The sequence below is a fragment of the Glandiceps talaboti genome, chromosome 13, assembly GCF_964340395.1.
Source record: "Glandiceps talaboti chromosome 13, keGlaTala1.1, whole genome shotgun sequence".
Lineage (NCBI taxonomy): Eukaryota > Metazoa > Hemichordata > Enteropneusta > Spengelidae > Glandiceps > Glandiceps talaboti.
The window spans coordinates 4,050,426-4,069,508 of record NC_135561.1 but is presented as its reverse complement, the minus strand read 5'-3'; the positions used below and the strand labels follow the sequence as shown (position 1 = coordinate 4,069,508).

The window sequence follows — 19,083 nt, the reverse complement described above, 5'->3', positions numbered from 1 at the left end:
TTATTTGTGATAAATTAAAAACTTCCCCCACATTCAGCCAATTTAAAATTCATATTTGATAAAATCCATACCTCACAAAATTCCACCCACATGAAATTGGTAGAAGTGATCAAATACATACTTTCACATGTCCAACAGATCAACAAAATTCGACAGTTTGATAAAATCAAACATCACAAGTACAGAGTTATCATATATAAAATAGATATTCAGGCAGTATATGAAATTAGTATTTGTGATTTGAGATCAAAGTAACAATTTCTGCCAATATGAAAATGAGATTTGTGATTAAAATCCAATGAATCCTGTCTACATACATGTTGATGAAATCCAGTTTGACAAACAGTAGCACTTGAAATTTTGTGTGTTGTGTGTTAAACCAACATACAGAATATGTGTAGTTTGATGAAATGAGAGGGTCTTGAATATTTATAGAATGCTGGGCAGTGACAAGTAAAAGTATATTACATGAAGATATGTTCAAATTGCATTGTTGGACATATTCTGTTTCTACTAGAATCCATGTTGTAAATGATTACATGATAAAGTCAAGATCTTCTAGTTGGTTAGACATGTTCTGTTTCCACTGGCACTGGAGTCCATGTTGTTGCTTTGTCATCATGTACTATAATTCTTGTGTATACATAGGACACATCACTGAAAATACCTGACATTACACTGTGAATACAAAACAGATACAGATATCGTTATAATGTGTATCAGTAATTATTTGCATCGATGCGTACACACACTAGTGGTATTTGGACTGCAGTGAAATATTTAAAATAGTATCACATGACTGTACACAATTGAGACTACAAATGGTCCAAGAACACATGATTACAGATATGTTTCTATGAAATTTGCTGTAGTTTCAGATAGATATATGCAGTAATAACAGAACCCTTCAACAAGCCAACACGTGGCAGGCAGATAATTTCCCAATCTGAAGTTGTACTATTTTTACTACATGCTGAGGAATCACTTGAAAGTGTGTTATAATATATTGTCTGAATTTTAAATACCACCAACCCTCGTGAGTTGTTTGTTGGTCGGTCAAATAGGAAGAGTACGTAAGATTTGTTAGTAGGTGACAGCCTTAATATTCTGTTTCTTTAAAAAATTTACTTACCATATTAGGAAAGTGATTACTTGCCATATAAGGAAACTTGAAAAAACACAAAATGGGTCCTTACCATATAAGGAAATTTGTAGAAGAGCAAAATGATTCCTTACCATATAAGGAAATTTGTAGAAAGACAAAATGATTCCTTACCATATAAGGAAATTTGTAGAAAGACAAAATCATTCCTTACCATATAAGGAAATTTGTAGAAAAGTAAAACTATTACTTGCCATATACAGCAACTTTTAGAAAAGCAAAATGATTACTTACCATATAAGGAAACTTGTTGAAAAGTAAAACTCAAAGAAAAACACCGATGAGAAAGTCAAAAGTATTCTTGCAGCTAAAAACATCCATCCAAACGCATTAGATGATAGTTTATCAGTCAGTTTAAGAGTTGATAGGCTAAGAAAGGTGCCAAAAACACCGCTGAAAGATAAAATGAAAGATGGACTTTAATCATAATAACACCAAATAATTACATAGTCAGTGTATGCTGTAATCCAATTTGACGTGACACTGACACACAATTTCTAGTGACGCACCAAAATTTGCTGTTCCCCTGTCTCTTACTATGTGGTGACCAGTGTGCCCTCTAAGCCAATTTGATGTACCACTGACACACACAATTTCTAGTGACACTCCAAAATTTGGTGTTCCCTATCTCTTACTATGTGGCGACTTACAAGCAGTGTGCCATCTAAGCCAATTTGACGCACCACTGACACAATTTCGAGTGACGCACCAAAATTTGGTTTTCCCATATCTCTTACTATGAGGTGACTCACAAGAAATGCCAGCTTTTAGCATTTTGACTCACAACAACACAATTTACCTATCATTTGAGGGCACACTATAATACAGTAAAACCTGTATACCCCAAATGTAGTACAAGGCAGCAGTAAACATGTCAATGACAATGTAAAGCTTAGTGAGGGCGCTGTTGCATCAATGCGATTTAGTGGCAACATAAGTTTCAAAACAAAGAAGTGTCTTGTTAAATTATCAGATGAAATCTCTGTTTGGGGAGCAATTTATCTGTTGGTTTTACTAATTAAATCTCCTGGTTATTGATGCCGTCCATGTAAGGTATAGTGAAGGAGGAGGGGCTCTTGCATCAATGCAATTACTGATCATTTTGACACAGCTTGGAATGTTTGAATTGCTCTACAAAACTTGTTAGGGTTATCAACTTACCTAAAAAGACACCCTACATGAAATCTGTAGTAAAACCAGAATGGAAAACTCCTGGCATAGAATGCATCACCTGTAAGTGTACAATAAAATACAACTACATGAAATCTGTAGTAAAACCAGAATGGAAAACTCCTGGCATAGAATGCATCACCTGTAAGTGTACAATAAAATACAACTAGATGAAATCTGTAGTAAAACCAGAATGGAAAACTCCTGGTATAGAATGCATCACCTGTAAGTGTACAATAAAACACAACTACATGAAATCTGTAGTAAAACCAGAATGGAAAACTCCTGGCATAGAATGCATCACCTGTAAGTGTACAATAAAATACAACTACATGAAATCTGTAGTAAAACCAGAATGGAAAACTCCTGGCATAGAATGCATCACCTGTAAGTGTACAATAAAATACAACTACAACTGTAAAATACTCTGAATACATTGTTGAGTGAAAATACGACATTGTTAGTTATGTTTCAACTACATCATCATAATGTGTGCCTACATCATCATTATGTGCTGTGACATCATGAATGTATGCATACATCATAAATATGTGTATCTATATCATCAATGTGTGTGCCTACATCATGAAAATGTGTGCCAACATCTTCAAAATGTATGCCTAAATCATCAATATGTGTGCCTACATCATGAAAATGTGTTGTGACATCATGAATGTACGTTTACATCACCAATGCTGGGGTGGGATGGAGTGGGGTGAGTTGAGATGAGGTGAGGTGGGCTGGGCTGAGCTTGGCTGGGCTGAGGTGAGGTGGAGTGGGGTGGGGTGGGATATGCTGAAGTGAGGTGAGTTGAGATGTGGTGAGGTGGGCTGGGCTGAGCTTGGCTGGGCTGAGGTGACGTGGGGTGGGGTGGGATGAGGTGAGGTGGACTGGGCTGGGCTGGGCTGGGTTGGCCTAAGGTGAGGTGGGGTGAGAGATGAGGTGAGGTGGCCTGGCCTGGCCTGAGGTGAGGTGGGGTGAGGTGAGGTGAGGTGAGGTGGGCTGGGCTAGGCTGGCCTGAGGTGAGGTGAGGTGAGGTGAGGTGAGGTGAGGTGAGGTGGGCTGGGCTGAGGTAGGTGAGGTGAGGTGAGGTGAGGTGAGTGAGGTGGGCTGGCCTGAGGCGAGGTGAGGTGAGGTGAGGTTAGGTGAGGTGAAATAATACTTTATTTTGTCCCTTTTAGGGTAATTTCATGCTTGTCATAAATATGAAAACAACCAAACTCAGAACATAACACAAAACAAAGACTCAACACATTAAAATACAATAAATAATACAAAAATGATTAAATTCACCAAAGGTACAAAAGATTGGTAAAACATAAGTACAAAAGTGACTATAACTAAAATATTACTTACCTAACACAACCATAAGTGGTACTAGTATCAACAATGCAAACAGGTAATTGCAGTATAACTTACTCACTTCACTGATAACAAAGGAAAAAAAACAGTTTTAATCACATTTTATTTTAAAAGAGAAGACTAGATATCAGTAAACAGGTTTATAAGGTTGGAACTTCAATAATATAGTAATGTTCTATGCTACACAACCAAGTTACTTTTGTTCATGTCTACGTTTTGGTAATGTGACTGTTGCCTTCCTCAGGACAAACTGACGATGATTACTGTTCAGTGTTCACCACTAGATGGCAGTGTGGTGAATAAAATATGTGACCGAGTCAAACCTCCCCCCCCCCCCTTTGACTAGATAGTCTCAACAAAGCCCATTTCTGCCAATCTCTATCTAATCTGAATATACTTTATCACTGTCTTTACAAACCAAATTTTTTCTTAATTTAAAGAGAGAGTGAGTCCTAATACTATATAATCTCAACAAAGCTCATTTCTATAGGTTTCTAACTAATTTGAATATACTTGTCACTGTGTTCAGACCATCATCAGAATCAGCTTACATAACAAACTGAACACATATGAACTGATTTACATAGGATAACTTGGATTTATAGATTTTAGATTTATAGTACCTCACTTTCAGTTTCACTTTCACATTGCAAAGGAACATGAGATGATAAGAACATAGAATTTTGTAATATTTTATGTTTGAAATCTACAGATCTAAAACAACTAAAAACATTACAACCCTGCACTTTGTTGTCAAGTTATATTCTTTCAAAGTTTCATAGAATATTGAACAGATATAATGAAAAATCATGTTTTCACCCCAAACAACAAACCCATTTTGGGTCAGTGTGACAAAAGGCAAACAACATGACAAATAAAATTTTCATAATTATTTTTTCTGAAAATACATAACTTTAGATAGTTATCATCATTATTTATTAAGCATCATTTATTTCAAAATAGATCATTGTTTATCTCTCACAATTCCCAAAAACCTACATCTAGGAAGTACTTTGGATTAAAAATGCAAGTTTTTACAATTTATTTGAGAGAAGAGCAATCTGGCTGTTACGTTTACTGTCGTTTACATACATCTGACAAAATACCATAGGACTGGTTTTTCCGAGCCAAACAAGAGCACTGAGTGAATTCACTCAACCAATGAAAATGCGTAATATGCCGAAACATATGGGTACGGTACTTGAAAAGAGCACGATCACAGAGCAAAGACAATGATGTTATCTTTATTGTTTGGTCATTCTTTCTTTCTTTCTTTCTTTTTGATTCGCTACTCGTAAGTACGAGTTTGGGTTCAGGGGAAAACCTATGGTAGTGTACCAGATGTATGTAATGAGCATTCACAAAAGAACCAAACGACAGTAAATGTAACAGCCCAAAAGAAAACGTGACATGTACACTACATCGGATTTCAATCAGGTTGATGGACAAGTAAACATCAACTAGTCTGTAAGGTCCAGTCGTTGGTCCACTTATGTAACCACTTGCTACCCTACTTGTTGAGTATATCCCATAATTAGGAACAATGACTAGATCATTCAGGCTAGAATCTAACATACCTTAGTTTGATGTTGTTACTGATGTGAGATGTGTATACATTGTAAAGTGCAGAAGAGAATATATGAATACACATCCAAATGTATCCACCTTCATCAAACTGTACAAAAAAAATATCACGATTATAAATAAACAACAACAAAATAACAAGAACCATGATATAGAGACAATGATGATGACAACCAATTTAATGACATCTATATATAATCTCAATTCATGAAAAGGATCTTTTTAATCCTTCAAAAATATTTATCTTATGCATAAAGTGGTCTTGGTTATCAAAATGTTATTATGTGCAGGGGGAAATATCAGAACATTATACAGGTAAATTTGATCACATAGTGGACATGAAGTTTATCAATGTGTACACACACACACACACACACACACACACACACACACACACACACACACACACACACACACACACACACACACACATATATACAGACACATATACACAGACACACATGCACACACACACACACCCACACACATTCAATTCAATTCAATTCAATAACTTTATTATCCGTATATGAATGCGGAAATTTGTCTTTCGGCTCAAAACACAATTTACAAACTATTTACACAAGTACAATATATACATATACATATACATATACATATACATACAGTGAGTTTAAAATGACTTTACAGTGAGTTTAAAATAGACACAGCTGTTGGAATGAACGATTTTTTAAAAAGGTTTTTCCTTGCAAGAGGCATTCTGTAACGGCGACCAGATGGGAGCTTAGTGAAAGAATTATGTAAGGGATGCACATACATACATATACATATACACATACACATACATACACATAGAGACACACACCCATACATACATACACACACACACACATACATACATGCACACAGACACACATACATACATACACCTACATACACCTACACACACACACCTACACATACACATACACCTACACATACACATACACACCCACCCCAGCCCCCACCCCCACACACACATACATACATACATACATACATACATACATACATACACATATCATTGGATTATTCTGCAGTTAAATTATGATTTTACAAAAATTAACAGTAAGTGTTGCTGATGTTTGGTAATCTTGTTTATTTATGGTTTAGATAATATATTGTGTGTTCTATTCTCTGTTTGTGCGAAAGTGTCACTATACAACAACATCACAAGTGCACTGTGTTGACCAGTATGTACAAATGAAAACCTACCAATATCTTTAACACTTACTCAATAAAACCTTACATCTTTTACTTCCTTTTACAACATGAAATAAATGAAACAAATCAAATCCTTTAAATATTGACAGAAAAGAACAGAGCTGTATATAGCTCACCAGCATAACAGCCCTAGGAGTACAAGAATGGATACATTGTATGCTCATTAACATATTCATGAGAAGATCAAACTGATTGAAACAAAATTAGATTGACCCCTTCTACCCTTACACCTCAGTACCACCACATCAAAGCTATTTTGAACGTAACACAGCCTTCCTAAATTATCACAGGACACTATTATCATAGAGTACAAAGCTTGATTACTAGTAAGCAATCACAAAGTTATGGTGTTCCTTGAAAATTATCATTTTTGCAACATACCCTAATAAATATATTAAATATTTCTGGACCAACATGACAGCCATTCTACAGTCCAAATCCTAAGTACACTGTTATAGCCATAAGTTACACTGTAAAATAATAGAATAACTACATAGGACTCAAAAGATGATACAACTATTATAACAGCAATACAATGGACAAAATACATTAGATGTTGATGGCTAAGTAGCTAGTAAGGTACACTGTGATAGCGTGCCCTCACATATCGGTCAACCCCTTTCACACAGCAGGCCAGTCAGGGCAGAGTGACAGGACATATCTTACAGTCTAATGGCCGAGCAGCCTGTAGTACATTACCAATTACCACATTAGTCTGGCTTTGAACCCACACTGTGTTGATGAGGTTTGATCAAATTATCTAGGTCTGTACCTGTGTGCCCTCTAAGCTAATTTAACATGCCACTGACACACACAATTTCTAGTGACAAACCAAAATTTGGTGTTCCCCTATCTTGTACTATGTATGGTGACTCACAAGAAATGCCAGTTTTTATCATTTTGACTCACAACAACAAAATTTGGCTATCATTAGAGGGCATACTGGCTGTACAAAATAAGGGTGTTATTGAGTTTGACCATACCAAACAACACAGACCCCCCCTCCACCCCCAGCTCATTCAAATTTAGGTAATTTACAATTTTTCATATACATAATACTTCAAAGTTTTTATGGCTATAACAATGATTGCATGACAATGTACATTAAATTGAATTAATCCAGAAAACAGAATTATGAAATATTACATTATTCACCTCTACATTAGCCTTTCAAAGTACTACCATCACTTATACCAACAAGCCCGTCTAAATTTAGTTGGCATGAAGCAAATAGAAACATCCAATGACACAAATTCAACACCCATGGAATATATACATGTATACACCATCAAATGACAAGCAATACCTCATACATATCCACTATATTATTCACCCCATGCACACCAAGTCTTAGTATTCAAGCTTAAAAGACAAGTTTCTCAGAAATGAAATACAGTGACCATATTTTGTAATTTCCTGTATCTTATCAAATAAAATTTAGTTTTATTTGATTACATAAACGATGAATCAAAGCTGTGTTGAACTAAAACTATAATATTTGAAATACAGACAGGAAATTAGTAACTATAAAGTACAGTTATTGATGTTATTTTAATCTATTTTGTCATTATGTGAACAAACACTGAATAGAAACCATCTCTCTGGATTGCTTCAATCTCATTGGCTCTGCATAAATTATCTCATGTTAGGCATACCTAATATAAAATGCAAGCCTTCATGCTGATTTAATACAGAATGAGATAACCTTCACAAAAGACTAAAAAAGATGAAATCACTTCATGTGATTCTAATCAGTGATGACATCACTTCATGTGATTCCAATCAGTGATGACATCACTTCTTGTGATTCTAATCAGTGATGCCATCACTTCTTGTAATTCTAATCAGTGCTGACATCACTTCATGTGATTCTAATCAGTGATGACATCACTTCATGTGATTCCAATCAGTGATAACATCACTTCTTGTGATTCTAATCAGTGATGACATCACTTCTTGTCATTCTAATCAGTGATAACATCCTCATCTCAATTATGTAGATGAACATGATACCAATTCATACATCATGTATTTACAACACATCCCAACTAAACACTCACAATGACCTATTGTTTTCTGTAGCTGGGGAAACATCACATAACATTCTAGATGGGGGTCAAACTTTTGACCTTTTCTTAAAATCCAAACGCCAACTTCATTTCAAATACAGACATGGCAAATACAAAACATGCAACCAATAAGATGACAACTTACCTGAGGATCATTCTGCCAAACAAGTAATGCTGACACTAGCATCCACAGATAGCTAAAACAAAGAAATGAAACATTTTAAAATATTATATACTTTTAACCTGAAAAACAAATTTTGGGTATATAATTGAGTGTTTGGTCATTATGTTATTGTTAGTTTTCCTATCAATGTTGCATTTCTCCTTCACATTATCGTTGCATAATAAATTGTACAACACAATTTATACCGTGCATGAGCCAGGTTCAACAAAAAATATGGAATATATACTCTGGTCATTCTACATCACAACAATGCGTGTCTGTATCACAACAACGCCTGTCTACGCCGGTTCTACTGTGTTTGAAATATGAGTCAAAACACTCAAACTTGCCATTACTTTCCCTGTTCTGGTGAATACATCACCTCTAACATTGCATGCTGAACAATTCAAGTTCCTTCACGACAGTTTTCCATTTCTCAAGCATCTTTACTATGAAGGCCGGGCCTTGTAAGTACATTCTTCTTTACTTAGAAGAAATGTATTGAATGACTTCCAATGCAACCAACAATGGATTATGTTTCCCCAGAGTCTCATCTGGGTGGTCTTGCAGTAGAGCCCCTAGCAGTGGGAGTCTGGGTAACCAAGACTATCTGAGTGTGTGTAACAATGTCATATTCCATGGCTGAAAGCCCATTTGCTCTGTAAATAGTTCGTGTTACACTAACTACTTACTATAGTTTACCAACTTAATGGAGCCTTCACACTGTTTTAAAATAAATCTAATTGTGACCTTACCTAATTTGAATATCAAAGGTTGGTATTTTACCAAGGTAACCCCATTCCAATACAGCCACTGTTATATGTATCATGTTTTGAAATATCACAAACACTGGAATCGACTGAAAAGATAAAAAAAAATAAATAAAGAATATGCATTTGTTTATTGGCAAACAAATTATTCTGTAGCTACAAACTGTACACAATGCTATACTTGATCTGGCATCATGATGAGTATTGAAACACTATACACTATACACTATACACTGTCATAACCCAGTCACCTACCCAATATAAATGGTAGAATAGTAAAACAGAGCACAGATCCTTCATCAGTGTTGTGGAGGGTCTATTAACAGAGGTTATTATGTGAAGAGATAAATTTTGTGCTGCTGTCCAAGTATTAATGAAAGCTATCAATATTTTCTATTTATCTATTTTTCATTTATTGCCCATTGATCTATTCTCCATTGATCAATTTATAATTTATCTATTAATTACATCAATTCTCAAACCAAAATTCCAGTAACACAGTCTTAAAAACAGCAACTGGAACATATTTTGAAACTGTTCTGTTAGATACGGTAACTTAATCATAATACCGTATACCCTGAACAGTATTGAATCACCTGCAATTGAACAGATTTGTGTAGCCTACACAAATCTGTTTTAATTGCAGGTGATGCTAGCTGTACACATAGTATGGTGAAATACGTCCATCAAATTGATTTTTCAAATTTTGGATAGAGACCCAAAAATCAGCCCCCACCCCCACCCCATCCACCCATTACAATCTGATATCAACATATAACCATACTACTAGTACTAGTACATAAAATAGATCACTAATTGATATGTACAAAGTCTAATTATTGATACTGTGACAATTCATATTGCATATCGTTGATTATCTGATAAAAAATATTACCCCAGTTACAGCTAGTGTAGGTTTAAAGTGACCATATGGATGAAGATTGGGTATTTATTTTGGATATTGGATTTATATTTGAAAAATCAATATGACACAACATATGCCCAGTCCTTGTTTGTAGTTGCAAAAGTATAAAAAATGTGTAAAATGTTTGTTATTGTACATACAATAACAAACATTTTACACACTTTTTATGCTTTTGCAATGCATAAAGTGACAAACACACACTTGGACAATGTTGTTTCACACTGATTTTTCAAGTAGGATGCCATGATCAAATTGTTTTATAAATCAAAAATCCAAAATAAATACCCAATCCTCATCCATATGACCACTTTAAGAACTAAAGACATGATAATTGACAAAAAATAATTAACATAAATTATGATCAATAACTGGTCTAATTTACATCACATAGTATATATATCTAAGTGATGAATATATGAAGATACAACATCAATGAAATTACCGATACAACCGTTAAAAAAACTAGCTGAATCTGAACACTGCAACAGCTGTCTTTTACATGCAAACATAATCTGATTAACTATACATACTGATGGTATTAGATTAAATCTTATTATAGAAGGGTTGAGAGTTTGAGAATTCAACGAGTTTATATTACTCTATCAATTTCATCTTATTCCCATTTTCAGTTTTTTTTCTCTCTTTTTTTTCACAAAATATGTATAATTTATCAATATTTTGAAATACAGTGTTAATCTGAATGAAATAAGTTGTCAGCTTTCCTTTTACTCTTTATCACAAAGAAAGGAAAGCATCAAAAAAATCAGAAAAATATAAACCTACATTTCATAAATTTGCAAATTTTTTATAACGTCAAACAAAAAACTAAATCAACACTATGATATGTCTCTCAAGTTTTATGAGAGATAGAAAACTTCTGTGTGTTTTATTATGATACAGATCGTGTACTAAAAATAGCAAAATATAAAATATATTGTATAGGTTAATCTCATATAATACACAACTTTCATAAATTCAGCGCTCATCAAAAGGAAAGACATTATTACAGAGTTAAAAACAATTTATACACGACAGTTATCTAACCAAAAGTTGACATTTTCGTATAAACCTTATTTTGTTGGTTTTTTTGTTAACTATTATTAGTGTAGTTAATATATTTACTAGTTTGTTTTAACACCAAATGCTTAATACAGAAAATCCAATGAAGAAATGTAGTTTTCTTGATGGATGCAATAAAGATTCTTTTCTTTTCTATTCTATTCTATTCTATTCTATTCTATTCTATTCTATAGTGTATTGTACTTACTAATTTGCTTATGGCCTTGGAACCTGCATACATAAAAGTAGCATATACATATATATATATACTTACTAATTTGCTAAGGGCCTTGGAACCTGCATATATTACAGCAGCATACATGATACCAGCAGGTAACCAGCCTTTGATACTTGATCTGAGAAACATACAAAAAATGGTAAAAAACATAAATGAGCTGTTACGTTAAAAAAAATTACATTCCTTCAAAATTGTTAGAAATAAATTTATCAGGTAAATGTTTTGGCAGTTACACAAAGTAATCTTCAAAAAAACTTTTAAAATGCAACAAAATGTTCATGTAAATATAATTTTCCTCATTTCTGCTATTATTCAGGAAAGCAAACTATCAACTATCTAAGTTAGACACAAACTAGAACTGTTGTTTGATGGGATAGATTGAAATAGTGGTAGCAGTGCTTTGGTTATGTGGATATACTACGAGTAACCACACTGTAATCAAGATAGTGTAAACATTGCTTGTCCCAAGGATATAAAGTGGAAGATAACACTACCACTTACCTAGGAATACTACCTGTATCTACATACTACCACTTACCTAGGAATACTACCTGTATCTACATACTACCACTTACCTAGGAATACTACCTGTATCTACATACTACCACTTACCTAGGAATACTACCTGTATCTACATACTACCACTTACCTTGGAATACTACCTGTATCTACATACTACCACTTACCTATGAATACTACCTGTATCTACATACTACCACTTACCTAGGAATACTACCTGTATCTACATACTACCACTTACCTTGGAATACTACCTGTATCTACATACTACCACTTACCTATGAATACTACCTGTATCTACATACTACCACTTACCTAGGAATACTACCTGTATCTACATACTACCACTTACCTATGAATACTACCTGTATCTACATACTACCACTTACCTAGGAATACTACCTGTATCTACATACTACCACTTACCTAGGAATACTACCTGTATCTACATATTACCACTTACCTATGAATACTACCTGTATCTACATACTACCACTTACCTTGGAATACTACCTGTATCTACATACTACCACTTACCTAGGAATACTACCTGTATCTACATACTACCCCTTACCTATGAATACTACCTGTATCTACATACTGTCACTTACCTAGGAATACTACCTGTATCTACATACTACCACTTACCTTGGAATACTACCTGTATCTACATACTACCACTTACCTAGGAATACTACCTGTATCTACATACTGTCACTTACCTAGGAATACTACCTGTATCTAGATACTACCACTTACCTAGGAATACTACCTGTATCTACATACTGTCACTTACCTAGGAATACTACCTGTATCTAGATACTACCACTTACCTAGGAATACTACCTGTATCTACATACTACCACTTACCTAGGAATACTACCTGTATCTACATATTACCACTTACCTAGGAATACTACCTGTATCTACATACTACCACTTACCTTGGAATACTACCTGTATCTACATACTACCACTTACCTAGGAATACTACCTGTATCTACATACTACCACTTACCTAGGAATACTACCTGTATCTACATACTACCACTTACCTAGGAATACTACCTGTATCTACATACTACCACTTACCTTGGAATACTACCTGTATCTACATACTACCACTTACCTAGGAATACTACCTGTATCTACATACTACCACTTACCTTGGAATACTACCTGTATCTACATACTACCACTTACCTTGGAATACTACCTGTATCTACATACTACCACTTACCTAGGAATACTACCTGTATCTACATACTGTCACTTACCTTGGAATACTACCTGTATCTACATACTACCACTTACCTAGGAATACTACCTGTATCTACATACTACCACTTACCTAGGAATACTACCTGTATCTACATACTACCACTTACCTAGGAATACTACCTGTATCTACATATTACCACTTACCTAGGAATACTACCTGTATCTACATACTACCACTTACCTTGGAATACTACCTGTATCTACATATTACCACTTACCTAGGAATACTACCTGTATCTACATACTACCACTTACCTTGGAATACTACCTGTATCTAGATACTGTCACTTACCTAGGAATACTACCTGTATCTACATATTACCACTTACCTAGGAATACTACCTGTATCTACATACTACCACTTACCTTGGAATACTACCTGTATCTACATACATGTACTACCACTTACCTAGGAATACTACCTGTATCTACATACTACCACTTACCTAGGAATACTACCTGTATCTACATACTGTCACTTACCTAGGAATACTACCTGTATCTACATACTGTCACTTACCTTGGAATACTACCTGTATCTACATACTGTCACTTACCTAGGAATACTACCTGTATCTACATACTACCACTTACCTAGGAATACTACCTGTATCTACATACTGTCACTTACCTAGGAATACTACCTGTATCTACATACTACCACTTACCTTGGAATACTACCTGTATCTACATACTGTCACTTACCTAGGAATACTACCTGTATCTACATACTACCACTTACCTAGGAATACTACCTGTATCTACATACTACCACTTACCTTGGAATACTACCTGTATCTACATACTACCACTTACCTTGGAATACTACCTGTATCTACATACTACCACTTACCTAGGAATACTACCTGTATCTACATACTGTCACTTACCTAGGAATACTACCTGTATCTACATACTACCACTTACCTAGGAATACTACCTGTATCTACATACTGTCACTTACCTTGGAATACTACCTGTATCTACATAGTACCACTTACCTAGGAATACTACCTGTATCTACATACTACCACTTACCTATGAATACTACCTGTATCTACATACTGTCACTTACCTATGAATACTACCTGTATCTACATACTACCACTTACCTAGGAATACTACCTGTATCTACATACTACCCCTTACCTATGAATACTACCTGTATCTACATATTACCACTTACCTATGAATACTACCTGTATCTACATACTACCCCTTACCTTGGAATACCACCTGTATCTACATACTACCACTTACCTTGGAATACTACCTGTATCTACATACTACCACTTACCTAGGAATACTACCTGTATCTACGTACTACCACTTACCTAGGAATACTACCTGTATCTACATACTACCACTTACCTTGGAATACTACCTGTATCTACATACTACCACTTACCTTGGAATACTACCTGTATCTACATAGTACCACTTACCTTGGAATACTACCTGTATCTACATACTACCACTTACCTAGGAATACTACCTGTATCTACATACTACCACTTACCTTGGAATACTACCTGTATCTACATACTACCACTTACCTAGGAATACTACCTGTATCTAGATACTGTCACTTACCTATGAATACTACCTGTATCTACATATTACCACTTACCTATGAATACTACCTGTATCTACATACTGTCACTTACCTTGGAATACTACCTGTATCTACATACTACCACTTACCTAGGAATACTACCTGTATCTACATACTACCACTTACCTAGGAATACTACCTGTATCTACATACTACCACTTACCTATGAATACTACCTGTATCTACATATTACCACTTACCTATGAATACTACCTGTATCTACATACTACCACTTACCTATGAATACTACCTGTATCTAGATACTACCACTTACCTATGAATACTACCTGTATCTACATACTACCACTTACCTATGAATACTACCTGTATCTAGATACTGTCACTTACCTATGAATACTACCTGTATCTACATACTACCACTTACCTATGAATACTACCTGTATCTACATACTACCACTTACCTTGGAATACTACCTGTATCTACATACTACCACTTACCTAGGAATACTACCTGTATCTAGATACTGTCACTTACCTATGAATACTACCTGTATCTACATACTACCACTTACCTTGGAATACTACCTGTATCTACATACTACCACTTACCTAGGAATACTACCTGTATCTACATACTACCACTTACCTATGAATACTACCTGTATCTACATACTACCACTTACCTATGAATACTACCTGTATCTACATACTACCACTTACCTATGAATACTACCTGTATCTACATATTACCACTTACCTATGAATACTACCTGTATCTACATACTACCACTTACCTATGAATACTACCTGTATCTACATACTACCACTTACCTATGAATACTACCTGTATCTACATACTACCACTTACCTTGGAATACTACCTGTATCTACATACTGTCACTTACCTAGGAATACTACCTGTATCTAGATACTGTCACTTACCTAGGAATACTACCTGTATCTAGATACTGTCACTTACCTAGGAATACTACCTGTATCTACATACTACCACTTACCTTGGAATACTACCTGTATCTACATACTACCACTTACCTTGGAATACTACCTGTATCTACATACTACCACTTACCTAGGAATACTACCTGTATCTACATACAACCACTTACCTAGGAATACTACCTGTATCTACATACTGTCACTTACCTAGGAATACTACCTGTATCTACATACTACCACTTACCTAGGAATACTACCTGTATCTACATACTGTCACTTACCTAGGAATACTACCTGTATCTACATACTACCACTTACCTAGGAATACTACCTGTATCTACATACTACCACTTACCTAGGAATACTACCTGTATCTACATACTACCACTTACCTAGGAATACTACCTGTATCTACATACTGTCACTTACCTAGGAATACTACCTGTATCTACATACTGTCACTTACCTAGGAATACTACCTGTATCTACATACTGTCACTTACCTAGGAATACTACCTGTATCTACATACTACCACTTACCTAGGAATACTACCTGTATCTACATATTGCCATCTTCCAAACACTGTTAGCATTAAGAATCCAACCAGTGTCTGCCATCCTTGGAATATGGTTGGATAAGTGAACTTGAGGACGGAGAGTACATACTAGAATATTCAAAGTGGTAAAAAAGTTGTGTCAAAATATGTTGGAAAGTGTGTGATCATAAAATGGTTTCTGTGTAAGATTGTCGTGAATTACATTTATTGATTCATATTTTGTGTTATACGTTGTTGTTGTTAATATTGTTGCCCTTTCTGATGAACTCATTATATAGTCATACGTCATACATAATCAACCAATCAGCACGCAGCCCGACGATAAGGCAGACGATCAAATCAAAATTTCTTGTGTGATGTAAGTTTCAGTTACAAGTTGGAACGCACGTGCATTCTTGTGTGATTTAAGTTTCAGTTACAAGTTGGAGTGCGTGTGCATATAAAGAACAGAGTTCCCAGTGTAATCTACTACTTGCTTGTATTGTCATTTCTATTACTGCTGTTTTCCGAACTCCTTTTCTATTGTGAGTCATCCATCCAAAGATATCTATACTCATTCACAATGACTGATTCTTTTTATACATTGTTATTGACGACAATGAATTCTCAGTGCATGCACTTAGCATTTTACCTCATGCTAGAGGGTCAAAATAGAACAACAAGGTTGACTTATTCCCACGGGTACCCTATAGTAATACATCTGTAGCATATGGAGCAGAAGTTTTAGTGCTGACAAAAAATGAAATTATCATCATTTTTCTGACAAACCTAGGTGGTAGAAATCTATCGCAGGTACCGAGAATTGCTGAAAATATACATCATGATTTCATTTCGTTTCGTTTCGCCGAATACCATTAGCCATCATGATCTAGGTACATATATGCAGTGAAGTAGAACTTTCACATACATTGTTTCAAACGGAACAAAATGATAATAAATCATTAGAATAAAGAACACACAGGATTGGAAAGTACACAATACAGAAAAGGAATATCAGACAAGAGTACCATACACAAACCAACTTATTGTCTTTGAACAGAATATATGGATTCTATAGCCTGGTTGTTCTATTTAAATGACAACCCAAGTCGAAATCACTGGTTCTGTTATGCTCAAAATATGAGTCAAAACATCCATGCTGACTCAGTTCGGCAAATCAGTCCAATCCATACAAACACATACGTTTACTCCCTAGCTTGATACCAATACACATGTAAAGTCTGAGTCGACTAAATTTCACTACATCCGCTGAGATATTTGTTCAGAAATTCCAGCAAACCATGAATGTGTGACATTGTGAGGACAAGTCTGCTATATAGAACACTATAACTGGGTAGTCGAAATACTAGATAATTAAATGTTACATCGCCCATCAGCAATGCAATGAATGAATGTTGTTTTCAAATTTCTAGTACATGCATCGCAGTAAAATACCGATCTCATTCTATCTGTCGGTTTCCATTTTTTCCAGCTGTTGCTATAACTCGATATTTTTACAATATATGCAGTGATGTAAAGTGTTTATTACTAGACCAGTCTACGACGCGGAGACTATTTTTGAAACATTGTAACATACCATTGCTATTATTAACGTTCACGTTGCGAGCATTTTCTCAAGCATTCATAATTTACTAGAGTCTATATATGATAAACATGTACACCGATCATTTACCTTGTTTGTAAAATTTGTCGCGATGTACAACGCGACAAAAGTAATTATCAGCCACCATGGTTTCATTTGTAATTACTCCACATCATCAACACACATCATCTATAAATATGCAAACGTTATTGTCTCCAAGGCTGCAAAAATATCTCGGACCTCGTTGACCTGTGCACATATGAACTCTCTCACCTACAACTTCCGGTTAAGTGTTTGTTGAATTACTCCAGTGATTAAATATCTGTTTTAACAGGCAAAGCGTATGTTTCGCATTCTTTGTTACACAAGCACAAGCACAAATATGAGACATTTCCGTATTTGAGCTCATTGTCCGGCTAAGAATGTACTTTTTAAAACTTTCAAACGAATATGTTACAAACCATTTCCAAAGTGAACCACGAGAGGGCGCAAAATATGATCGACAAAAAAATAAGGGTGGGCTTTTATGTAAAAGATCAATTCCTACAAGAAAATAACTTCCACTGTCTTTGAAGCAGAGTTCTGTGTGTTGAATAAACTATCATTTTAAAATTATTATAACGTATTGGCTCTGACAAACAATTTTAGACTGTCTACGTAAACACGCTTTTAAATTTAATACCACTTCAAAAAGGTAGGGTCAGGTGGTTTTCGGTTGAATGAGTGTTAGCCTATACGCAAGTGACTCTTTGATATATTTGTCACAAAGTCGATAAAGCAGCTTTGCAAAGGCAGTGCCACCAGTTAATTTTTAATCAAAAATGTACCGCTTTTGTAATTAACTTCAGAACGTCACCCATACTGTTGAAGTAAAAAAAATCACAGTAT

At 35.0% G+C, this 19,083-nt stretch overlaps 1 protein-coding gene across 1 annotated transcript; it reads right to left on the bottom strand.

The window, feature by feature from the left end:
* Positions 1-421: 421 nt before the first annotated feature.
* On the bottom strand, positions 422-18,407 carry LOC144445094 (UDP-N-acetylglucosamine transporter TMEM241-like). The gene is made up of 10 exons (XM_078134645.1): positions 18,286-18,407; positions 16,597-16,721; positions 11,760-11,841; positions 9,487-9,590; positions 8,714-8,765; positions 5,272-5,369; positions 3,689-3,759; positions 2,324-2,393; positions 1,397-1,555; positions 422-678 (listed from the first exon to the last, which is right to left on the bottom strand). Exons 1-10 carry the CDS (start codon positions 18,349-18,351, stop codon positions 567-569), a joined length of 939 nt encoding a protein of 312 aa, XP_077990771.1. The 5' UTR covers positions 18,352-18,407; the 3' UTR covers positions 422-566.
* Between the last annotated feature and the right edge of the window lie 676 nt (positions 18,408-19,083).